This window comes from Salvelinus fontinalis, chromosome 31 (assembly GCF_029448725.1).
Source record: "Salvelinus fontinalis isolate EN_2023a chromosome 31, ASM2944872v1, whole genome shotgun sequence".
Taxonomy (NCBI): Eukaryota; Metazoa; Chordata; class Actinopteri; order Salmoniformes; family Salmonidae; genus Salvelinus; species Salvelinus fontinalis.
The window spans coordinates 6,607,040-6,634,237 of NC_074695.1; the positions used below are offsets into that span (position 1 = coordinate 6,607,040).

The window sequence follows — 27,198 nt, forward strand, 5'->3', positions numbered from 1 at the left end:
ATGGTGCCAGTCTGTCTCAGTCTGACTGTAGGGTAGATATGGTGCCTGTCTGTCTCAGTCTGACTGTAGGGTAGATATGGGGCCTGTCTGTCTCAGTCTGACTGTAGGGTAGATATGGTGCCTGTCTTTTTCAGTCTGACTGTAGGGTAGATATGGTGCCAGTCTTTTTCAGTCTGACTGTAGGGTAGATATGGTGCCTGTCTTTTTCAGTCTGACTGTAGGGTAGGTATGGTGCCTGTCTGTCTCAGTCTGACTCTTGTGTAGATATGGTGCCTGTCTGTCTCAGTCTGACTGTAGGGTAAATATGGTGCCTGTCTGTCTCAGTCTGACTGTAGGATAAATATGGTGGCTGTCTGTCTCAGTCTGACTGTAGGGTCGATATGGTGCCTGTCTGTCTCAGTCTGACTGTAGGGTAGATATGGTGCCTGTCTGTCTCAGTCTGACTGTAGGGTAAATATGGTCCCTGTCTGTCTCAGTCTGACTGTAGGGTAGATATGGTGCCAGTCTGTCTGTCTGACTGTATGGTAGATATGGTGCCTGTCTGTCTCAGTCTGACTGTAGTGTAGATATGGTGCCTGTCTGTCTCAGTCTGACTGTAGGGTAGATATGGTGCCTGTCTCAGTCTGACTGTAGGGTAGATATGGTGCCTTTCTGTATCTGACTGTAGGGTAAATATGGTGGCTGTCTGTCTCAGTCTGACTGTAGGGTAGATATGGTGCCTGTCTGTCTCAGTCTGACTGTAGGATAAATATGGTGGCTGTCTGTCTCAGTCTGACTGTAGGGTCGATATGGTGCCTGTCTGTCTCAGTCTGACTGTAGGGTTGATATGGTGCCTGTCTGTCTCAGTCTGACTGTAGGGTAAATATGGTCCCTGTCTGTCTCAGTCTGACTGTAGGGTAGATATGGTGCCAGTCTGTCTGTCTGACTGTATGGTAGATATGGTGCCTGTCTGTCTCAGTCTGACTGTAGTGTAGATATGGTGCCTGTCTGTCTCAGTCTGACTGTAGGGTAGATATGGTGCCTGTCTCAGTCTGACTGTAGGGTAGATATGGTGCCTTTCTGTATCTGACTGTAGGGTAAATATGGTGGCTGTCTGTCTCAGTCTGACTGTAGGGTAGATATGGTGCCTGTCCGTCTCAGTTGGTAAGAGTGTCGCACTAGCAACACCAGTCGTATGTTAAATTCCCACTGTGATCACATTGTATTGTGTTCTCTGGATGAAAAGCCATGCAGATGCTGGATCTGATCATCGCACCTGGACCTCAGAGTTGGACACACAGGGCTTTTCTTGTTTCCAATGTTTTCTTGTTCAATGTTTCCAAGGAGTAACAATACAATGACTCTGTTACTTCAGAGTACCTCTAGCTCCTTCAGCTTGAAGCCGTTATACTGCTGTCTATGGATAGTCTGATCCCTTTACACTCTATTCCTCTGTCTGTCTTTATAAATATTATTAACAAATATTTAATTTCATGAAATCACAAGTGCAATATACCAAAACACAGTTTAGCTTGTTGTAAATCCACCTGTCGTGTCAGATTTTGAAAATATGCTTTACAGCGAAAGCAATCCAAGCGTTTGTGAGTTTATCGATCACTAGACAAAACATTACGAACAGCTAGCAGCAATGTAGATTGGTCACGAAAGTCAGAAAAGCAATAAAATTAATCGCTTACCTTTGATGATCTTCGGATGTTTACACTCACGAGACGCCCAGTTACACAATAAATGTTCCTTTTGTTCGATAAAGATAATTTTTATAACAAAAAAACTCCATTTGTTTGGCGCGTTATGTTCAGAAATCCACAGGCTCGAACAATCATGAAGGGCAGACGAAAATTCCAAATTGTATCCGTAAAGTTCGTAGAAACATGTCATGCGTTTTTTATAATCAATCCTCAGGTTGTTTTTAAATAAATAATCGATAATATTTCAACCGGACGGTAAACTATTCAATAACAGAGATAAAGAAAATGTCGAGCTACCACTTTCGCGCACATGAACTAATCGAAGGACATCTGGCCATCCACTGACGCGTTTTGATAAATCGCTCTCATTTTTCAGAATAAAAGCTTGAAACTATGTCTAAAGACTGTTCACACCCTGTGGAAGCCACAGGAAAAGGCATCTGGTTGATATCCCTTTAAATGGAGGAAAGGCAGGCAATGGAACAGAGATTTTTCAAAATAAGAGGCACTCCCGGGTTGGATTTCCTCAGGTTTTCTCCTGCAAAATCAGTTCTGTTATACTCACAGACAATATTTTGACAATTTTGGAAACTTTAGAGTGTTTTCTATCCTAATCTGTCAATTATATGCATATTCTAGCATCTGGACCTGAGAAATAGGCAGCTTACATTGGGAACGTTATTTTTCCAAACATAAAAATTCTGCCCCCTAGCTTCAAGAGGTTTAAATAGCATTTGAACAAATTCAGGACATTAAAATTGTCCTGACTTTTACAAAAAGTTTGTGTTAACCTACCTTAGGATCAGGATATACAAGTTTATTTGTCACGTACCCCGAATACAACAGGTGTAGACATTACAGTGAAATGCTTACTTACAGGCTCTAACCAATAGTGCAAAAAGGGTATTAGGTGAACAATAGGTAAGTAAAGAAATAAAAACAACAGTAAAAAGACACGTTATATACAGTAGAGAGGCTAAATACAGTAGCGAGGCTGTATACAGTAGAGAGGCTATATACAGTAGAGAGGCTATATACAGTAGCGAGGCTACATACAGACACCGGTTAGTCAGGCTGATTGAGGTAGTATGTACATGTAGATATGGTTAAAGTGACTATGCATATATGATGAACAGAGAGTAGCAGAAGCGTAAAAAGGGGAGTGGCGAGTGGCGGGACACAATGCAGATAGCCCGGTTAGACAATGTGCTGGAGCACTGGTTGGTCGGCCCAATTGAGGTAGTATGTACATGAATGTATAGTTAATGTTAGGAGTCTAGGGGCCCTGATAATGTAGGAAAACAAGTACACACACACACACACACACACACACACACACACACACACACACACACACACACACACACACACACACATGCACACACACACCAACAGGTTCTGTGTGTATTCTTGGTTCTGGGTGTTTGTTCTATAGTTGGTTTGATAGGGCTCTTATTTTCCTGCTGGTCTGTTTGCTGTTGTTCTAATTCATTGAGGTGCTTGCCTGGTGACTCCAGTGATGTGTTGGTGTGGTTACTGGGTGTCTTGTCGTGATTGATCTGTTCAGCTAAGTGTGGTGGAGGTTTGGTTGTTGTGGAGGTTTGGTTGTTGTTTGGTTGTTGTGAGGTTTGGTTGTTGTGGAGGTTTGGTTGTTGTTTGGTTGTTGTGAGGTTTGGTTGTTGTGGAGGTTTGGTTGTTGTGAGGTTTGGTTGTTGTGAGGTTTGGTTGTTGTTTGGTTGTTGTGGAGGTTTGGTTGTTGTGAGGTTTGGTTGTTGTGAGGTTTGGTTGTTGTGGAGGTTTGGTTGTTGTGGAGGTTTGGTTGTTGTGAGGTTTGGTTGTTGTGGAGGTTTGGTTGTTGTGAGGTTTGGTTGTTGTTCGTTGTTGTGAGGTTTGGTTGTTGTGAGGTTTGGTTGTTGTGGGGTTTGGTTGTTGTGAGGTTTGGTTGTTGTGGGGTTTGGTTGTTGTGGAGGTTTGGTTGTTGTGGAGGTTTGGTTGTTGTGGAGGTTTGGTTGTTGTGAGGTTTGGTTGTTGTGGAGGTTTGGTTGTTGTGAGGTTTGGTTGTTGTGGGGTTTGGTTGTTGTGGAGGTTTGGTTGTTGTGAGGTTTGGTTGTTGTGGGGTTTGGTTGTTGTGAGGTTTGGTTGTTGTGGGGTTTGGTTGTTGTTTGGTTGTTGTGGAGGTTTGGTTGTTGTGGAGGTTTGGTTGTTGTGAGGTTTGGTTGTTGTGGGGTTTTGTTCGTTGTTGTGAGGTTTGGTTGTTGTTTGGTTGTTGTGGAGATTTGGTTGTTGTGGGGTTTGGTTGTTGTGAGGTTTGGTTGTTGTGGAGGTTTGGTTGTTGTTTGGTTGTTGTGGAGGTTTGGTTGTTGTGGAGGTTTGGCTGTTGTGGAGGTTTGGTTGTTGTGGGGTTTGGTTGTTGTGAGGTTTGGTTGTTGTTTGGTTGTTGTGGAGGTTTGGTTGTTGTGGAGGTTTGGCTGTTGTGGAGGTTTGGTTGTTGTGGGGTTTGGTTGTTGTGGGGTTTGGTTGTTGTGAGGTTTGGTTGTTGTGGAGGTTTGGTTGTTGTTTGGTTGTTGTGGAGGTTTGGTTGTTGTGGAGGTTTGGCTGTTGTTTGGTTGTTGTGGAGGTTTGGTTGTTGTGGAGGTTTGGCTGTTGTGGAGGTTTGGTTGTTGTGGGGTTTGGTTGTTGTGGGGTTTGGTTGTTGTGGAGGTTTGGTTGTTGTGGGGTTTTGTTCGTTGTTGTGGAGGTTTGGTTGTTGTGAGGTTTGGTTGTTGTGGAGGTTTGGTTGTTGTGGGGTTTTGTTCGTTGTTGTGGAGGTTTGGTTGTTGTGAGGTTTGGTTGTTGTTTGGTTGTTGTGGAGGTTTGGTTGTTGTGGAGGTTTGGTTGTTGTGGGGTTTGGTTGTTGTTTGGTTGTTGTGGAGGTTTGGTTGTTGTGGAGGTTTGGTTGTTGTGGAGGTTTGGTTGTTGTGGAGGTTTGGTTGTTGTGGGGTTTGGTTGTTGTGGAGGTTTGGTTGTTGTGGAGGTTTGGTTGTTGTGGAGGTTTGGTTGTTGTGGAGGTTTGGTTGTTGTGGAGGTTTGGTTGTTGTGAGGTTTGGTTGTTGTGGAGGTTTGGTTGTTGTGAGGTTTGGTTGTTGTTTGGTTGTTGTGAGGTTTGGTTGTTGTGGAGGTTTGGTTGTTGTTTGGTTGTTGTGAGGTTTGGTTGTTGTGGGGTTTGGTTGTTGTTTGGTTGTTGTGAGGTTTGGTTGTTGTGGAGGTTTGGTTGTTGTGGAGGTTTGGTTGTTGTGGGGTTTGGTTGTTGTTTGGTTGTTGTGAGGTTTGGTTGTTGTGAGGTTTGGTTGTTGTGGAGGTTTGGTTGTTGTGGAGGTTTGGTTGTTGTGAGGTTTGGTTGTTGTTTGGTTGTTGTGAGGTTTGGTTGTTGTGGAGGTTTGGTTGTTGTTTGGTTGTTGTGAGGTTTGGTTGTTGTGAGGTTTGGTTGTTGTGGAGGTTTGGTTGTTGTGGGGGTTTGGTTGTTGTGAGGTTTGTTTGTTGTGATGTTTGGTTGTTGAATGTTTTCGATCTCTGTAAGGATTTACTTTAACTACATATACATAACACATTTATTACTCATCTATAAGCATGTCATGAACACTTACTAGCCACCATCATCCCTTTATCTGTCTAGGTTACATTTAAATCACTGACAGTATCTAGCACATCACGTTAGGCATGGGATGGACTGGCTACAGGTAAATGATTTACTACACATCTACATATCCCATAACACATTTATTCCTCATCTAGAAGCATGTCACGAACGTGTTATAACAGGTCCCAACCGCATTATTAAAGGTGAATGAAATATATCCATAACATATCTATAGCACATTCATGTCATGCTATGCAAGAGCTCATATTTAGGAATCTTAATAGATGAATCAATACAATGACAGCGTAGCGTCATCATTACCATCTGTTCTCAACAGTGAACTTCTGCCATACCAGTGTTAGCGAACATGCTATGGTGATTAATAACCTGCGCCATTTCCCTCACCGGCTGGTACAGGCCTCTACCAGCCCCATTTCCCTCACCGGCTGGTACAGGCCTCTACCAGCCCCATTTCCCTCACCGGCTGGTACAGGCCTCTACCAGCCCCATTTCCCTCACCGGCTGGTACAGGCCTCTACCAGCCCCATTTCCCTCACCGGCTGGTACAGGCCTCTACCAGCCCCATTTCCCTCACCGGCTGGTACAGGCCTCTACCAGCCCCATTTCCCTCACCGGCTGGTACAGGCCTCTACCAGCCCCATTTCCCTCACCGGCTGGTACAGGCCTCTACCAGCCCCATTTCCCTCACCGGCTGGTACAGGCCTCTACCAGCCCCATTTCCCTCACCGGCTGGTACAGGCCTCTACCAGCCCCATTTCCCTCACCGGCTGGTACAGGCCTCTACCAGCCCCATTTCCCTCACCGGCTGGTACAGGCCTCTACCAGCCCCATTTCCCTCACCGGCTGGTACAGGCCTCTACCAGCCCCATTTCCCTCACCGGCTGGTACAGGCCTCTACCAGCCCCATTTCCCCCACCGGCTGGTACAGGCCTCTACCAGCCCCATTTCCCCCACCGGCTGGTACTGGCCTCTACCAGCCCCATTTCCCCCACCGGCTGGTACAGGCCTCTACCAGCCCCATTTCCCCCACCGGCTGGTACAGGCCTCTACCAGCCCCATTTCCCCCACCGGCTGGTACAGGCCTCTACCAGCCCCATTTCCCTCACCGGCTGGTACAGGCCTCTACCAGCCCCATTTCCCTCACCGGCTGGTACAGGCCTCTACCAGCCCCATTTCCCTCACCGGCTGGTACAGGCCTCTACCAGCCCCATTTCCCTCACCGGCTGGTACAGGCCTCTACCAGCCCCATTTCCCTCACCGGCTGGTACAGGCCTCTACCAGCCCCATTTCCCTCACCGGCTGGTACAGGCCTCTACCAGCCCCATTTCCCTCACCGGCTGGTACAGGCCTCTACCAGCCCCATTTCCCTCACCGGCTGGTACAGGCCTCTACCAGCCCCATTTCCCTCACCGGCTGGTACAGGCCTCTACCAGCCCCATTTCCCTCACCGGCTGGTACAGGCCTCTACCAGCCCCATTTCCCTCACCGGCTGGTACAGGCCTCTACCAGCCCCATTTCCCTCACCGGCTGGTACAGGCCTCTACCAGCCCCATTTCCCTCACCGGCTGGTACAGGCCTCTACCAGCCCCATTTCCCTCACCGGCTGGTACAGTGTGACTTACCTTCGTCTTCTTCTCACTGAGGTCAACGCTGCATAAAGATCTCCTCAGTGTTGAATCCTCAGGGTAAATGTTACGGATCAAATCGTGTAGTTGAGGGTCATGTCATTAACTTCCTCTGTAACTCATTAACAGCTCTCGTCCACATGACAATTAGGTCGTACTGGTCTATGGCGCACAGATGAAGGGTCTATGTATGAATTATATATGCAGTCAATGTAAGGTCAAATACATTTTTCCATTCATTAAGCACTTCATGGTAATTACCTGTACAGTTTGTCATCTGAGCTATAACGACCAACATCAAGGGAAAGAGGGTGAATACTTGGTCATTTGTACAACTGAATGGCTTCAACTGAAATGTGTCTTCCGAGTTTAACCCAACCCCTCTGAATCAGAGAGGGGGGGGAGGTCTGGTTTAATCTACATCCACGTCTTCGGCGCAGTGGGTTAACTGCCTTGCTCAGGGGTAGAAAGACATATCTTTACCTTGACAGCCTGGGGATTCCATCCAGCATCCTTTCGCTTACTGGGCCAACGTTCTAACCATTAGGCTAGCTGCTTGTTAAAGGTCTATTTATGAATTCTATGTAGTCAATGTGAAGTCAATTATATTATATCAATATGTATCTGTTATAAACAGTGAAATAACATTGTTAACTAAATGTTTCATGAGTTTTATGATGACTTTGTAATGTTTATTAACCGTGTTTGAAAAGTGTTGACATTGTGCCAGGGGCTTAGCTCTAGCTACATTACTGAATAAGGGGGAAATGCTAGCTAGCTACATTACTGAATAAGGGGGGAATGCTAGCTAGCTACATTACTGAATAAGGGGGAAATGCTAGCTAGCTACATTACTGAATAAGGGGGAAATGCTAGCTAGCAGCATTACTGATTAAGGGGGAAATGCTAGCTAGCTACATTACTGAATAAGGGGGAAATGCTAGCTAGCAGCATTACTGATTAAGGGGGAAATGCTAGCTAGCTACATTACTGAATAAGGGGGAAATGCTAGCTAGCTACATTACTGAATAAGGGGGAAATGCTGGCTAGCTACATTACTGAATAAAGGGGAAATGCTAGCTAGCTGCATTACTGAATAAGGGGGAAATGCTGGCTAGCTACATTACTGAATAAGGGGGAAATGCTAGCTAGTTACATTACTGAATAAGGGGGAAATGCCAGCTAGCTACATTACTGAATAAGGGGGAAATGCTAGCTAGCTGCATTACTGAATAAGGGGGAAATGCTAGCTAGCTACATTACTGAATAAGGGGGAAATGCTAGCTAGCTGCATTACTGAATAAGGGGGAAATGCTGGCTAGCTACATTACTGAATAAGGGGGAAATGCTAGCTAGTTACATTACTGAATAAGGGGGAAATGCCAGCTAGCTACATTTTACTCACCAAAATAGTTATTGCTATATGGGTCTGAAATGGGGAATTGAATTTGAATGGTTTGAATATACATCTTTGTTAAATCCATTCGAGAAAAGTCAAACAACATGTTTTAATAGGTAGGATTCTTCGGCCAACAAATGTTTTCTGTGCTACATGTAGAAAATGGAAATAAAATGTTTATATTTCCATTAGCGTAGTTTTTTCTTTATTCTTTACTTTTGACAAGGGAGGTATGTTTATGAATGTTTATGAATGTTTTATGAGGGTGGCGGGTAGCCTAGTGGTTAGCGTGTTGGGCCGGTAACCAAAAGGTTGCTTGTTTGAATCCCTGAGCTGACAGGGTAAAAATCTGTTGTTTTGGACCTGAACAAGGTAGTTAACCCACTGTCTCCTGGTAAGCTGTGATTGTAAATAAGAATTTGTTCTGAAATGACTTGCCTGCTTAAAAGAATGGGAGGTTATAATTGTCTTTACATTGACTGCATAGAATTCAGATATAGACCCTTCATCTGTGCGTTATAGACCACAGGAAGAGGGCTGTAAATGAGTTACAGAGGAAGTTATGACATGACCCTCAACTACACGATTTGATCCGTAACATTTAGCCTGAGGATTCAACACTGAGGAGATCTTTATGCACCGTTGACCTCAGTGAGAAGAAGAAGAAGGTAAGTCACACTGTACCTGCTGGTGGGGGAAATGGGTCTGGTACAGGCCTCTACCAGCTGGTGGGGGAAATGGGTCTGGTACAGGCCTCTACCAGCCGGTGGGGGAAGTGGTGTTGGTACAGGCCTCTACCAGAAGTGGTGTTGGTACAGGCCTCTACCAGCCGGTGGGGGAAGTGGTGTTGGTACAGGCCTCTACCAGCCGGTGGGGGAAGTGGTGTTGGTACAGGCCTCTACCAGCCGGTGGGGGAAGTGGTGTTGGTACAGGCCTCTACCAGCCGGTGGGGGAAGTGGTGTTGGTACAGGCCTCTACCAGCCGGTGGGGGAAGTGGTGTTGGTACAGGCCTCTACCAGCCGGTGGGGGAAGTGGTGTTGGTACAGGCCTCTACCAGCCGGTGGGGGAAGTGGTGTTGGTACAGGCCTCTACCAGCCGGTGGGGGAAGTGGGTCTGGTACAGGCCTCTACCAGCCGGTGGGGGAAGTGGGTCTGTTACAGGCCTCTACCAGCCGGTGGGGGAAGTGGGTCTGTTACAGGCCTCTACCAGCCGGTGGGGGAAGTGGGTCTGGTACAGCATAATTTTAAAAAGTGGTTTGGACTTTTGACATATTCACTAAGGGCCCCGATTCAGACTTAAGAAATGTACGCCTTTTCTAAGTACAGCTTTCCTACGCACTTCTCAGTAGTTGATATTCAGAATTAGCTTATGCAGTTGTATTATTGACTTTGCAGGTGTGGTTTCCTTGCGAGCGCTGAATAAATGTAATTCAACCACTGAAAACCCTCTCATTAGCTGGCCAACAGATTTTCTCTTGGAGTTTTAATTCCATAGTGTTTTCAGTACATTTATCTAAAGCCATCCCTTTAAGTTAGGTGTGCCTTTTAATTAGACTTTTCTCAACAGACACTAGACTTTGTAGAGAACAGTTCGGAATATCAGGGATCAATGACAGAATGTAATGTTAATACACACATATTCATCTCCTGTTCAGCAGCAATTGGTAGATTTAAACAATATTCTGATCTTGGTTATTATTTAGGGTTAGGAAAATATTTCTGAATAATAAAAACAACAGGGTTGGAGAGACTTAACGCAATAAATATATTGGTGAATCAAAAATACAGTGATTTGATTCATCCTGAGTTGCCATATTCAATTGTTCAATCCATGAAATATTGGAAGGTGAGAAAAGTGTACAATAGGCGTTGAACAGTAGTCCTACAAATCTACCCTGATAATCCTCATGAATCATGGGACTGTAATGACAACGGTCCAGTCATTGTGCACCGATCTGTGTTTGTGCACATGATGTGATTGTGCACATGATCTGTGTTCCATAATGATTCCAATAGGCTACATGTCCCAAATTATTGCACAACTTGTAATACGTTAGCCTAATATGACCCACTATAGCTAGCGATCCTCAGAAACAACCACACCAACAGGACAGGGGAAATAAAGGTCAACTAGCGATGTAATGGAATGATGCAAAATGTGAGGAAACTGTCGGTTTGGCGCTGTACTGTCATTTACACATGGCTACAGAAGCCTATAGCTCATATTTTAAAGTTTATAAGGCAAGCATTTCAAACTTCACTGTGGAAAATGTGATATGTTGATATGCTTGACTGGTTTCACATTTCAGTTATACATGTGAGGAAACTAACACTAAAGTGACAGTTATAAATGTGAGGAAACTAACACTAAAGTGACAGTTATAAATGTGAGGAAACTAACACTAAAGTGACAGTTATAAATGTGAGGAAACTAACACTAAAGTCACAGTTATAAATGTGAGGAAACTAACACTAAAGTGACAGTTATAAATGTGAGGAAACTAACACTAAAGTCACAGTTATAAATGTGAGGAAACTAACACTAAAGTGACAGTTATAAATGTGAGGAAACTAACACTAAAGTGACAGTTATAAATGTAAGGAAACTAAAGTGACAGTTATAAATGTAAGGAAACTAACACTAAAGTGACAGTTTAAAATGTACGGAAACTAACAGTAAAGTGACAGTTATAAATCTAAGAAAACTAACACTAAAGTGACAGTTATAAATCTAAGAAAACTAACACTAGAGTGACAGTTATAAATGTAAGGAAACTAACACTAATATGACAGTTATAAATGTGAGGAAACTAACACTAAAGTCACAGTTATAAATGTGAGGAAACTAACACTAAAGTCACAGTTATAAATGTGAGGAAACTAACACTAAAGAGACAGTTATAAATGTGAGGAAACACTAAAGTGACAGTTATAAATGTAAGGAAACTAAAGTGACAGTTATAAATGTAAGGAAACTAACACTAAAGTGACAGTTTAAAATGTACGGAAACTAACACTAAAGTGACAGTTATAAATGTGAGGAAACTAACACTAAAGTGACATTTATAAATGTAAGGAAACACTAAAGTGACAGTTATAAATGTGAGGAAACTAACACTAAAGTGACAGTTTAAAATGTACGGAAACTAACACTAAAGTGACAGTTATAAATGTGAGGAAACTAACACTAAAGTGACAGTTATAAATGTGAGGAAACTAACACTAAAGTGACAGTTATAAATGTACGGAAACTAACACTAAAGTGACAGTTATAAATGTGAGGAAACTAACACTGAAGTGACAGTTATAAATGTAAGGAAACTAAAGTGACAATTATAAATGTAAGGAAACTAAAGTGACAGTTATAAATGTAAGGAAACTAAAGTGACAGTTATAAATGTAAGGAATCTAAAGTGACAGTTATAAATGTAAGGAAACACTAAAGTGACAGTTATAAATGTGAGGAAACTAACACTAAAGTGACAGTTAGAAATGTGAGGGAACTAACACTAAAGTGACAGTTATAAATGTGAGGAAACTAACACTAAAGTGACAGTAATAAATGTACGGAAACTAACACTAAAGTGACAGTTATAAATGTGAGGAAACTAACACTAAAGTGACAGTTATAAATGTGAGGAAACTAACACTAAAGTGACAGTTATAAATGTGAGGAAACTAACACTAAAGTGACAGTTATAAATGTGAGGAAACTAACACTAAAGTCACAGTTATAAATGTGAGGAAACTAACACTAAAGTGACAGTTATAAATGTGAGGAAACTAACACTAAAGTCACAGTTATAAATGTGAGGAAACTAACACTAAAGTGACAGTTATAAATGTGAGGAAACTAACACTAAAGTGACAGTTATAAATGTAAGGAAACTAACACTAAAGTGACAGTTTAAAATGTACGGAAACTAACAGTAAAGTGACAGTTATAAATCTAAGAAAACTAACACTAAAGTGACAGTTATAAATCTAAGAAAACTAACACTAGAGTGACAGTTATAAATGTAAGGAAACTAACACTAATATGACAGTTATAAATGTGAGGAAACTAACACTAAAGTCACAGTTATAAATGTGAGGAAACTAACACTAAAGTCACAGTTATAAATGTGAGGAAACTAACACTAAAGAGACAGTTATAAATGTGAGGAAACACTAAAGTGACAGTTATAAATGTAAGGAAACTAAAGTGACAGTTATAAATGTAAGGAAACTAACACTAAAGTGACAGTTTAAAATGTACGGAAACTAACACTAAAGTGACAGTTATAAATATGAGGAAACTAACACTAAAGTGACATTTATAAATGTAAGGAAACACTAAAGTGACAGTTATAAATGTGAGGAAACTAACACTAAAGTGACAGTTTAAAATGTACGGAAACTAACACTAAAGTGACAGTTATAAATGTGAGGAAACTAACACTAAAGTGAGAGTTATAAATGTGAGGAAACTAACACTAAAGTGACAGTTATAAATGTACGGAAACTAACACTAAAGTGACAGTTATAAATGTGAGGAAACTAACACTGAAGTGACAGTTATAAATGTAAGGAAACTAAAGTGACAATTATAAATGTAAGGAAACTAAAGTGACAGTTATAAATGTAAGGAAACTAAAGTGACAGTTATAAATGTAAGGAAACTAAAGTGACAGTTATAAATGTAAGGAAACTAAAGTGACAGTTATAAATGTAAGGAAACACTAAAGTGACAGTTATAAATGTGAGGAAACTAACACTAAAGTGACAGTTAGAAATGTGAGGGAACTAACACTAAAGTGACAGTTATAAATGTGAGGAAACTAACACTAAAGTGACAGTAATAAATGTACGGAAACTAACACTAAAGTGACAGTTATAAATGTGAGGAAACTAACACTAAAGTGACAGTTATAAATGTGAGGAAACTAACACTAAAGTGACAGTTATAAATGTAAGGAAACTAAAGTGACAGTTATAAATGTAAGGAAACTAAAGTGACAGTTATAAATGTGAGGAAACTAACACTAAAGTGACAGTTATAAATGTAAGGAAACTAAAGTGACAGTTATAAATGTAAGGAAACTAACACTAAAGTGACAGTTTAAAATGTACGGAAACTAACAGTAAAGTGACAGTTATAAATCTAAGAAAACTAACACTAAAGTGACAGTTATAAATCTAAGAAAACTAACACTAGAGTGACAGTTATAAATGTAAGGAAACTAACACTAATATGACAGTTATAAATGTGAGGAAACTAACACTAAAGTCACAGTTATAAATGTGAGGAAACTAACACTAAAGTCACAGTTATAAATGTGAGGAAACTAACACTAAAGAGACAGTTATAAATGTGAGGAAACACTAAAGTGACAGTTATAAATGTAAGGAAACTAACACTAAAGTGACAGTTTAAAATGTACGGAAACTAACACTAAAGTGACAGTTATAAATGTGAGGAAACTAACACTAAAGTGACATTTATAAATGTAAGGAAACACTAAAGTGACAGTTATAAATGTGAGGAAACTAACACTAAAGTGACAGTTTAAAATGTACGGAAACTAACACTAACGTGACAGTTATAAATGTGAGGAAACTAACACTAAAGTGAGAGATATAAATGTGAGGAAACTAACACTAAAGTGACAGTTATAAATGTACGGAAACTAACACTAAAGTGACAGTTATAAATGTGAGGAAACTAACACTGAAGTGACAGTTATAAATGTAAGGAAACTAAAGTGACAATTATAAATGTAAGGAAACTAAAGTGACAGTTATAAATGTAAGGAAACTAAAGTGACAGTTATAAATGTAAGGAAACTAAAGTGACAGTTATAAATGTAAGGAAACTAAAGTGACAGTTATAAATGTAAGGAAACACTAAAGTGACAGTTATAAATGTGAGGAAACTAACACTAAAGTGACAGTTAGAAATGTGAGGGAACTAACACTAAAGTGACAGTAATAAATGTACGGAAACTAACACTAAAGTGACAGTTATAAATGTGAGGAAACTAACACTAAAGTGACAGTAATAAATGTACGGAAACTAACACTAAAGTGACAGTTATAAATGTGAGGAAACTAACACTAAAGTGACAGTTATAAATGTGAGGAAACTAACACTAAAGTGACAGTTATAAATGTAAGGAAACTAAAGTGACAGTTATAAATGTAAGGAAACTAAAGTGACAGTTATAAATGTGAGGAAACTAAAGTGACAGTTATAAATGTAAGGAAACTAAAGTGACAGTTATAAATGTAAGGAAACTAAAGTGACAGTTATAAATGTAAGGAAACTAAAGTGACAGTTATAAATGTAAGGAAACACTAAAGTGACAGTTATAAATGTGAGGAAACTAACACTAAAGTGACAGTTATAAATGTAAGGAAACTAAAGTGACAGTTATACATGTAAGGAACTAAAGTGACAGTTATAAATGTGAGGAAACACTAAAGTGACAGTTATAAATGTAAGGAAACACTAAAGTGACAGTTATAAATGTGAGGAAACTAACACTAAAGTGACAGTTATAAATGTAAGGAAACTAACACTAAAGTGACAGTTATAAATGTGAGGAATCTAACACTAAAGTGACAGTTATAAATGTGAGGAAACTAACACTAAAGTGACAGTTATAAATGTAAGGAAACTAACACTAAAGTGACAGTTATAAATGTAAGGAAACACTAAAGTGACAGTTATAAATGTAAGGAAACTAAAGTGACAGTTATAAATGTAAGGAAACACTAAAGTGACAGTTAGAAATGTAAGGAAACACTAAAGTGACAGTTAGAAATGTAAGGAAACACTAAAGTGACAGTTATAAATGTGAGGAAACTAACACTAAAATGACAGTTATAAATGTGAGGAAACTAACACTAAAATGACAGTTATAAATGTAAGGAAACTAACACTAAAGGGACCGTTATAAATGTGAGGAAACGAACACTAAAGTGACAGTTATAAATGTGAGGAAACTAACACTAAAGTGACAATTATAAATGTGAGGAAACTAACACTAAAGTGACAGTTATAAATGTGAGGAAACTAAAGTGACAATTATAAATGTGAGTAAACTAACACTAAAGGGACAGTTATAAATGTGAGGAAACTAAAGTGACAATTATAAATGTGAGGAAACTAACACTAAAGTAACAGTTATAAATGTAAGGAAACTAACACTAAATTGACAGTTATAAATGTGAGGAAACTAACATTATATCAAGGCACAAGGCGAGACCCAAATACAGACACAGGAGGCAGATGGTTGGAGTCTTATAATGTTTATTAATCCAAAGGGGTAGGCAAGAGAATGGCCATGGAGAGGCAAAAAGGTCAAAACCAGATCAGAGCCTAGGAGGTTCAGAGTGGCCGACAGGCTCTTGGTCAAGGCAGGCAGGTACAAAGTCCAGAAACAGGCAAGGGTGAAAACCGGGAGGACTAGAAAAAGGAGAATGCAAAGAACAGGAGAACGGGAAAACCTCTGGTTGACTTGGAAATATACAAGACGAACTGGCACAGAGAGACAGGAAACACAGGGATAAATACACTGGGGAAAATAAGACCTGAAGGGGGGTGGAGACAATCACAAGGACAGGTGAAACAGATCAGGGCGTGACATACTAAAGTGACAGTTATAAATGCTTGTACAGTTGAAGTCGGAAGTTTACATACACTTAGGTTGGAGTCATTAAAACTCGTTTTTCAACCACTCCACAAATTTCTTTTTAACAATTTATAGTTTTTGCAAGTCGGTTAGTGATTTTTCCAACAATTGTTTACAGACAGATTATTTCACTTATAATTCACTGTATCACAATTCCAGTCGGTCAGAAATGTACATACACTAAGTTGACTGTGCCTTTTAACAGCTTGGAAAATTCCATAAAATGATGTCATGGCTTTAGAAGCTTCTGATAGGCTCATAGACATCATTTGAGTCAATTGGAGGTGTACCTGTGGATGTATTTCAAGGCCTACCTTCAAACTCAGTGCCTCTTTGCTTGACATCATGGGAAAATCAAAAGAAATCAGCCAAGACCTCAGAAAAAAAATTATAGACCTCCACAAGTATGGTTCATCCTTGGGAGCAATTTCCAAACGCCTGAAGGTACCACGTTCATCTGTACAAACAATAGTACGCAAGTATAAACACCATGGGACCACACAGCCGTCATACCGCTCAGGAAGGAGACACGTTCTGTCTCCTAGAGATGAACGTACTTTGGTATGAAAAGTGCAAATCAATCCCAGAACAACAGAAAAGGACATTGTGAAGATGCTGGAGGAAACAGGCACAAAAGTATCTATATCCACAGTAAAACAAGTCCTATATTGACATAACCTGAAAGGCCACTCAGCAAGGAAGAAGCCACTGATCCAAAACCACCATAAAAAAGACAGACTACGGTTTGCAACTGCACATGGGGACAAAGATTGTACTTTTTGGAGAAATGTCCTCTGGTCTGATGAACCAAAAATAGAACTGTTTGGCCATAATGACCATCGTTATGTTTGGAGGAAAAAGGGGGGATGCTTGCAAGCCTAAGAACACCATCCCAACCGTGAAGCACGGGGGTGGCAGCATAATGTTGTGGGGGTGCTTTGCTGCAGGAGGGACTGGTGCACTTCACAAAATAGATGGCATCATGAGGTAGGAAAATTATGTGGATATATTCAAGCAACATCTCAAGACATCAGTCAGGAAGTTAAAGCTTGGTCGCAAATGGGTCTTCCAAATGAACAATGACCCCAAGCCAACTTCCAAAGTTGTGGCAAAATGGATTAAGGACAACAAAGTCAAGGTGTTGGAGTGGCCATCACAAAGCCCTGACCTCAACCCTATAGGACATTTGTGGGCAGAACTGAAAAAGTGTGTGCGAGCAAGAAGGCTTACAAACCTGACTCAGTTACACCAGCTCTGTCAGGAGGAATGGGCCAAAATTCACCCAACTTATTGTGGAAAGCTTGTGGAAGGCTACCCAAACCGTTTGACCCAAGTTAAACAATTTAAAAGCAATGCTACCAAATACTAATTGAGTGTATGTAAACTTCTGACCCATTGGGAATGTGATGAAAGTAATAAAAGCTGAAATAAATAATTCTCTCTACTATTATTCGGACATTTCACATTCTTAAAATAAAGTGGTGATCCTAACTGACCTAAAACAGGGATTAAATGTCAGGCATTGTGAAAACTGAGTTTAAATATATTTGTCTAAGGTGTATGTAAACTTCCGACTTCAACTGTAGGTATAACTGACGGTGGCTATTGAAAGTGGCAAATTTTTAACACGATGCAAATTGTAAAACAAAATACAGTGGAAAGTTCAGGCATATCATTAAAACATTCTAGAAATCGTAAATCAACGTGTTAGGTTTGGTCATTTGTGAAACCTATATCCTATAAACTTCACAGTGGAAAACAGTTTCACATGTGTCTCCAGCGATCATAAGGTAAAATAGATCTAAAACTATTTTCAGTTATATTTACAATCTCCTTTTCCAATCGGCTTACTCTTTTACCTAGCTTTTTATCAATAACCCTTATCCGTTTGTAAATTACAGTGCATGGAGAATTGTTTTTCTTAGGGGTGTACTATATATCGGTGAACATATCGGAATCGAACGATATTAGCTAAAACTGGCAACATCGGTATCGGCCCGATGTCTAGTTTAACGCCGATGTGCAAAACTGATGTCGAAGCTAACGTGCATACCTATATAACGTAGGTACATGACGTAATGACGCTATACGTGCAACACAGCATTCCTAACCGAGCCCACAATGTCTGCTGTGTGGAACGAGCAGTCAGCAAAGGCGAGCAGTCAACAAGACGAGCAGTCATTTGAAAGAATAGAAACTTTCAGCGAGAGAAATCAAAGGCGAAATCGATTAACACCAAGATAATGGAATTTCATTGCCTTGACAATCAATCGTTCTCTGTCGTGGGTGATGTTGGCTTTCGTGACTGGTCACACTACCAAGTGCACAATTTTTCAGATGTTGCCTGACTTTAGTTACAGAGTAATAGCGTCACTGCTATTAGCTTCACGACATACTGTGGAATGCCGTTCGGGTCTTTGCGTGTCAAAAAAGATACACGTCAAATAACACTATTTGATAATAACACTATTTGACGCGTTAAATAACACAATTATTCAATAACGTTGTGTGTTCTGAATTTGCATGTGGCCAGCATCCCGGAGTCGCCTTTTTACCTCTTCACTGTTGATGTCGAAACTGGTGTTTTGCGGGTACTATTTAATGAAGCTGCCAGTTGAGGACTTGTGAGGTGTCTGTTTCTCAAACTAGACACTAATATACTTGTCCTCTTGCCCAGTTGTGCACCGGGGCCTCCCACTCCTCTTTCTGTTCTGGTTAGAGCCAGTTTGCACTGTTCTGTTCTGGGAGTAGTACACAGCGTTGTATGAGATCTTCAGTTTTTTGGCAATTTCTCGCATTGAATAGCCTTAATTTCTCAGAACAAGAATACTGACGAGTTTCAGAAGAAAATTATTTGTTTGTAGCCATTTTGAGCCTGTAATCGAACCCACAAATGCTGATGCTCCAGATACTCAACTAGTCTAAAGAAGGCCAGTTTTATTGTTTCTTTAATCAGCACAACAGTTTTTTAGCTGTGCTAAATGATAAATTAGTCAAATGATAAATTAGCCTTTATAAAATGATAAACTTGGATTATCTAACAACAACGTGCCATTGGAACACAGGAGTGATGGTTGCTGATAATGGACCTCTGTACGCCTATGTAGATATTCCACAAAGAAATCTGCCGTTTCCAGCTACAATAGTAATTTACAACATTCACAATGTCTATACTGTATTTATGATCAATTTGATGTTATTTTAATGGAACAGAAATGTGCTTTTCTTTCAAAAACAAGGGCATTTCTAAGTGATGCCAAACAGTTGAATATTAGTGTATATATATATATATATATATATATATATTTATTTTTAGGTGTGGATCAGCTTAATATTGTGGGTAGATTGTAGCTTCCATCAATGTAATTGTCTGCATCATTTCCAATCCCCCATATCTTTTTTTGGTAAATATATATATCCCTATACTTACACGTACATACCCATACATATGCATACATATACACATATATACATACATACACATGTAGATATACATACTTTTAATAGAATATACCTTCCTGTATTATTGCCCAAACTAATAAACAATAACACTTAGGCTTCTACCTTCAGTTTATACATCTTATACACATGTTACAGACACAATCTATTTTACAATAGTTATATTTTGTTTGTTTTTAGTCCTTCCTCTATTTCTGATGTCCATCCAGTTCTATTTGTAACTGCGCTATTTCACAACATTTCTGAACCTATATACGTTTTACAGAACCCGTATGTTTTACATTGTTTATCTTGTTATTAGTCCCACCCTTCAGCTCCATTCAACCCCTCCCATCTATATCTCAACACCATCCATTTTGGATTTCTATTTGCCATATATTTTTCAACTGTTCTGTGATGCTTCACATAAGTACTGAACCTTCCTATTCTCATAGCTTCTACAGATTGTAAATTAAAAATATACATTTTTGTTAAAATAATAATTATATTATTGATTGATTGATTGTGGCTTTTCAAATCCCCCAGTATTGCTATCTGTAGCGTTAGTTCTAGGCAAATGTTGCAATTCTTCAGCCATTCCTGGACCTGTGACCAAAAACGAGCTACATATGGACAATACCAAAATAAATGATCTAATGACTCTGCCTCCTCACAGCAGAATCTGCAGAGCTGGGAAGATTGTATCCCCCATATATATAACATTCTATTGGTTGCAAGAATTTTGTACAGTAATTTATATTAAAAAATTGAAGTTTTGAATCCGGCGTTGTTTTGCGTATCAATTCATAAACCATGTGCCATGGAATGGGTACATCGAAAATCTCTTGCTGCCACATATTACTATTATATATTATCACTATGTATTACTAATATATATTACTAGTGTATATTACTAATATATTACTACTATATATTAATAATATATTACTATAATATATTACTACTATATATTATAATAATATATTACTATTATATATTACTACTATATATTACTACTATATATTACTACTATATATTACTATTATATATTACTACTATATATTACTACTATATATTACTACTATATATTACTACTATATATTACTACTATATATTACTATTATACATTAACACTATATATTACTACTATATATTACTACTATATTTTACTACTATATTTTACTATTGTATATTACTATTATATATTACTACTATATATTACTATTATATATTACTACTATATATTACTACTATATATTACTATTATATATTACTACTATATATTACTACTATATATTACTATTATATATTACTACTATATATTACTATTATACATTAACACTATATATTACTACTATATATTACTACTATATTTTACTACTATATTTTACTATTGTATATTACTATTATATATTACTATTATACATTAACACTATATATTACTACTATATATTACTATTGTATATTACTATTATATATTACTATTTTATATTACTACTATATATTACTATTATATATTACTATTATATATTACTACTATATATTACTATTATATATTACTATTGTATATTACTATTATATATTACTATTATATATTACTACTATATATTACTACTATATTTTACTACTATATATTACTATTGTATATTACTAGTATATATTACTATTATATATTACTACTATATATTACTACTATATATTACTATTATATATTACTACTGTATTTTACTATTGTATATTACTATTATATATTACTACTATATATTACTACTATATATTACTACTATATATTACTATTATATATTACTACTATATATTACTATTATACATTAACACTATATATTACTACTATATATTACTACTATATTTTACTACTATATTTTACTATTGTATATTACTATTATATATTACTATTATACATTAACACTATATATTACTACTATATATTACTATTGTATATTACTATTATATATTACTATTTTATATTACTACTATATATTACTATTATATATTACTATTATATATTACTATTATATATTACTATTGTATATTACTATTATATATTACTATTATATATTACTACTATATATTACTACTATATTTTACTACTATATATTACTATTGTATATTACTAGTATATATTACTATTATATATTACTACTATATATTACTACTATATATTACTATTATATATTATTACTATATATTACTACTATATATTACTTACAGCCTTTTTCTCTCTCTCCCTTTGTTTACATGTCTGTTTGTGTGTACGTGTATGTGATTGTGTGTACATGTATGTGATTGTGTGTACATGTATGTGATTGTGTGTGCATGTCTGTATGTGTGTATATGTATGTGATTGTGTGCATGTATTCATGTGTGTGTCCATGAAGGAGAGGTCCGTGGCCAAAGGGGGGATGACATGCGTGTTCCCAGGCTGCTAACATCGCTGAGGATTACAGGACTATTAGGCTGCCGAGAGCTGTCAAGCCATGATGGACATACTGGTAACTTAACCTAACGTCTCTCTGTCTGTCTGCTTGTCTGCCTCTGTCTGTCTGTCTGCCTGTCTGTCTGTCTGTCTGTCTGCCTGTCTGTCTGTGCCTGTCTGCCTCTGCCTGTCTGTCTGTCTGTCTGTCTGTCTGTCTGTCTGTCTGTCTGTCTCTCTCTCTCTCTCTCTCTCCCTCTCTGTCTGTCTCTCTCTCTCTGTCTCTCTGTCTCTCTTTCTCTCTCTCTCTCTCTCTCTTTCTCTCTCTCTCTCTCTCTCTCTCTCTCTCTCTCTCTCTGTCTCTGTCTCTGTCTCTGTCTCTGTCTCTCTCAATTCAATTCAGTTCAAGGGTTTTATTGACATGGGAAACGTATGTTAACATTGCCAAAGTAAGTGAAGTAGATAATAAACAAAAGTGAAATAAACAATAACAATTACCGGTAAACATTACGCTCAGAAAGGTTCCAAGAGAATACAAAAGGTTCCAAGAGAATTATTAATGTCATATTAAGTGAAAATAGTTAAAGTACAAAAGGCAAAATAAATAAACATAAATATGGGTTGTATTTACAATGGTGTTTGTTCTTCACTGCACACTGTAGTATTTCACCCAATAGATATATTTGGATTTGCCTTCAAATTCTTTGTGGATCTGTTTAATCTGAGAGAAATATGTGTCTAATATGGTCATACATTTAGCAGGAGGTTAGGAAGTGCAGCTCAGTTTCCACCTCATTTTGTGGGCAGTGTGCACATAGCCTGTCTTCACTTGAGAGTCATGTCTGCCTACGGCGGCCTTTCTCAATAGCAAGGCAATGCTCACTGAGTCTGTACATAGTCAAAGCTTTCCTTAAATTTGGGTCAGTCACAGTGGTCAGGTATTCTGCCACTGTGTACTCTCTGTTTAGGGTCAAATAGCATTCTAGTTTGCCCTGTTTTTTGGACAATTATCTTTTTGATTTCTCATGATTATGCATGCAGAGTCTCAATTTGGTTTGTGTCCCATTTTGTGAATTCTTGGTTGGTGAGCGGACCCCAGACCTCACAACCATAAAGGGCAATGGGTTCTATAACTGATTCATGTATTTTTAGCCAGATCCTAATCGGTATGTTGAATTTTATGTTCCTTTTGATGGCATAGAAGGACCTTCTTGCCTTGTCTCTCAGCTCGTTCCCAGCTTAGTGGAAGTTACCTGTGGCGCTGATGTTTAGGCCGAGGTATGTATCATTTTATGTGTGCTCTAGGGCAACGGTGTCTAGATGGAATTTGTATTTGTTGTCCTGGTGACTGGACCTTTTTTGGAACACCATTATTTTGGTCTTACTGAGATTTACTGTCAGGGCCCAGGTCTGACAGAATCTGTGCAGAAGATCTAGGTGCTGCTGTAGGCCCTCCTTGGTTGGTGACAGAAGCACCAGATCATCAGCAAACAGTAGACATTTGACTAGTAGTGTGAGACAGGGTGCTGCAGACTGATCAAGTGCCCTCGCCAATTCGTTGATATAGATGTTGAAGTGGGTGGGGCTTAAGCTGCATCCCTGTCTCACCCCATAGCCCTGTTATTGGGGTCAAATTTGTCTCCACTTTTGTGGATTGGGTCCTTGGTTCCAAATATTGGGGAAAAGGCCAGAACCAAGGATGTTAAAGAGTTCTTTGTAGTCCATAAAGTGTCCAATGTTGTTGGTCGTGTGGTTTGTCCTCAGACCAGTAAGTTTGAGCAGAGCCTGCTGAGCATCTGGTACCTGCCATTGGCTTGAGCGAGTGTAAGAGTGTGGGTTGGGCCTGTTTGCTCGCTCACGGCCTGGGCGTATGTGTGACTTCCATGTCGAGGCCCTCTTTGCGGGAGTGGGGTGCATGGGGTGGGTAGAAGGGGCATAGGTCTGATCTGAGGGGGCCTAAATGGGGTGTGGGCATGGTTGACTTGGGGGGGGGGGGTGTTGTTTGGTTGGGGTGGGGATATGGCTGGTGGTGTTGTGGTCTGGATGTGTAAAGGCAGTCAATGTTGTTCTCCTCCTCAAACGAGGAGGAGCATGGATAGGACCAAGATGCGGATTGAGGGAAATAAGCCATCTTTTAATGAAAAACAGCAAACAAGACACTACAAACTACAAAACAACAAACGTGACTAACCTTCAACTGTCCTGTGAGGACACAGGAACAAACACCCACAAAACACCAGTGAAACCCTGGCTGCCTTTGTATGACTCTCAATTAGAGACAAACAATACACACCTGTCTCTAATTGAGAATCATACCAGGCCAAACACAAAACCCCACATAGAAATACAAAACATAGACAAACCCACCCAACTCACGCCCTGACCAACTAAAATGAATACAAAACAAAGGAAAACAGGTCAGGAACGTGACAGAACCCCCCCCTTAAGGTGCGAACTCCGGGCGCACCAGCACAAAGTCTAGGGGAGGGTCTGGGTGGGCGTCTGTCCACGGTGGCGGCTCTGGCGGTGGACGAGGTCCCCACCCCACCATAATCAATCCCCGCTTCTTTATCCCCCTCCCAATGACCACCCTCCCACTAACCCCACCTAAATGAAGGGGCAGCACCGGGATAAGGGGCAGCACCGGGACAAGGGGCAGCACCGGGACAAGGGGCAGCACCGGGACAAGGGGCAGCACCGGGACAAGGGGCAGCACCGGGACAAGGGGCAGCACCGGGACAAGGGGCAGCACCGGGACAAGGGGCAGCACCGGGACAAGGGGCAGCACCGGGACAAGGGGCAGCACCGGGACAAGGGGCAGCACCGGGACAAGGGGCAGCACCGGGACAAGGGGCAGCACCGGGACAAGGGGCAACACCGGGATAAGGGGCAACACCGGGATAAGGGGCAGCAGGTCCTGGCTGAGGGACTCCAGCAGGTCCTGGCTGAGGGACTCCGGCAGGTCCGGGCTGAGTGGCAGCTCCGGACTGTAGGGCAGCTCCGGACTGTAGGGCAGCTCCGAACTGTACGGCAGCTCCGGACTGTAGGGCAGCTCCGGACTGTACGGCAGCTCCGGACTGTACGGCAGCTCCGGACTGTCGGGCAGCTCCTGACTGACGGGCGTCTCTGGCAGCTCCTGACTGGCGGGCGTCTCTGGCAGCTCCTGACTGGCGGGCGTCTCTGGCAGCTCCTGACTGGCGGGCGTCTCTGGCAGCTCCTGACTGGCGGGCGTCTCTGGCAGCTCCTGACTGGCGGGCGTCTCTGGCAGCTCCTGACTGGCGGGCGTCTCTGGCGGCTCCTGACTGACGGACGGCTCTAGCGGCTCCTGACTGACGGACGGCTCTACTGGCTCGGGACAGACGGGCGGCTCTAATGGCTCGTGGCAGACGGCTGACTCAGATGGCGCTGGGCAGACAGATGGCTCAGACGGCGCTGGGCAGACAGATGGCTCAGACGGCGCTGGGCAGACAGATGGCTCAGACGGCGCTGGGCAGACAGATGGCTCAGACGGCGCTGGGCAGACAGATGGCTCAGACGGCGCTGGGCAGACAGATGGCTCAGACGGCGCTGGGCAGACAGATGGCTCAGACGGCGCTGGGCAGACAGATGGCTCAGACGGAGCTGGGCAGACGGGCCGTTCAGGCACCGCTGGGCAGACGGCAGACTCTGGCCGGCTGAGACGCACTATAGGCCTGGTGCGTGGTACCGGAACTGGAGGTACCGGGCTGAGGGCACGCACCTCAGGGCGAGTGCGGGGAACAGGAACAGGGCACACTGGACTCTCGTGGCGCACTCTAGGCCTGGTGCGTGGTACCGGAACTGGAGGTACCGGGCTGAGGGCACGCACCTCAGGGCGAGTGCGGGGAGAAGGAACAGTGCGTCCAGGGCTCTGGAGATGCACAGGAGGCTTGGTGCGTGGTGCCGGAACTGGAGGCACCGGGCTGGAGACACGCACCATAGGGAGAGTACGTGGAAGAGGAACAGGGCTCTGGAGATGCACTGGAAGCCTGGTGCGTGGTGTAGGCACTGGTGGTACTGAGCTGGGGTGGGAAGGTGGCGCCGGATATACCGGACCGTGAAGGAGGACACGTGCTCTTGAGCACCGAGCCTCCCCAACCTTACCAGGTTGAATGGACCCCGTAGCCCTGCCAGTGCGGCGAGGTGGAATAGCCCGCACTGAGCTATGCAGGCGAACCGGGGACACCACCTGTAAGGCTGGTGCCATGTACGCCGGCCCGAGGAGACGTACTGGAGGCCAGATACGTTGGGCCGGCTTCATGGCATCCGGCTCGATGCCCAACCTAGCCCTCCCAGTGCGGCAAGGTGGAATAGCCCGCACTGGGCTAAGCACGCGTACTGGGGACACCGTGCGCTTCACCGCATAACACGGTGTCTGACCAGTACGACGCCCTCTTACTCCACGGCAAGCCCGGGGAGTTGGCTCAGGTATCCAACCCGGCTTCGCCACACTCCCCTTTAGCCCCCCCCCAAGAAATTTTTGGGTGAGCCTCTCGGGCTTCCGTGCTAGCCGCGTACCCTCATACCTGCGCTCCTGGGCTGTGGCTGCCTTCCTCTCCTCCCGAGAGCGGCGATTCACACCAACCTTAGCCCAGGGTCCTTCTCCATTGAAAATTTGCTCCCAACTCCATTCCTCTTCTCTCCATTGCTTTAGTTCTTGTTCTCTCTCCTCAATCCGCTTGGTCCTGTTGTGGTGGGTGTTTCTGTAATGACTGTCAATGTTGTTCTCCTCCTCAAACGAGGAGGAGCATGGATAGGACCAAGATGCGGATTGAGGGAAATAAGCCATCTTTTAATGAAAAACAGCAAACAAGACACTACAAACTACAAAACAACAAACGTGACTAACCTTCAACTGTCCTGTGAGGACACAGGAACAAACACCCACAAAACACCAGTGAAACCCTGGCTGCCTTTGTATGACTCTCAATTAGAGACAAACAATACACACCTGTCTCTAATTGAGAATCATACCAGGCCAAACACAAAACCCCACATAGAAATACAAAACATAGACAAACCCACCCAACTCACGCCCTGACCAACTAAAATGAATACAAAACAAAGGAAAACAGGTCAGGAACGTGACAGGATGTAAGACCTCTTGGCGTGGTTCCGGGGGGGTCCCACAGGTCCGGGGGGGTCCAGTTGGTCCGGGGGGGGGGGGGTGTCTATTGATCTGCTGCTCCTGTTTGGGCTGCGGTTGAGGGTGATGTCTTTTAGGGTCCGGGCGAAGGTGGGCACTGCTGCCTTGTAGAGGTGGACCTGGTCATAGAGGCTGTTCAAG

The 27,198-nt window shown here is 41.4% G+C and overlaps 1 protein-coding gene across 2 annotated transcripts in view; it reads left to right on the forward strand.

The window, feature by feature from the left end:
• The window catches only part of LOC129829460 (regulator of G-protein signaling 17-like), a 188,291-nt gene that overhangs the window by 67,901 nt on the left and 93,192 nt on the right, over positions 1 to 27,198 (forward strand). For both annotated transcript variants that reach the window (XM_055891163.1, XM_055891164.1), the window contains exon 2: positions 21,859 to 21,972. In XM_055891163.1, coding sequence (XP_055747138.1) covers positions 21,958 to 21,972 — 15 coding nt within the window. In that variant the 5' untranslated portion in view covers positions 21,859 to 21,957. The remainder of the gene's footprint in view (positions 1 to 21,858; positions 21,973 to 27,198) is intronic.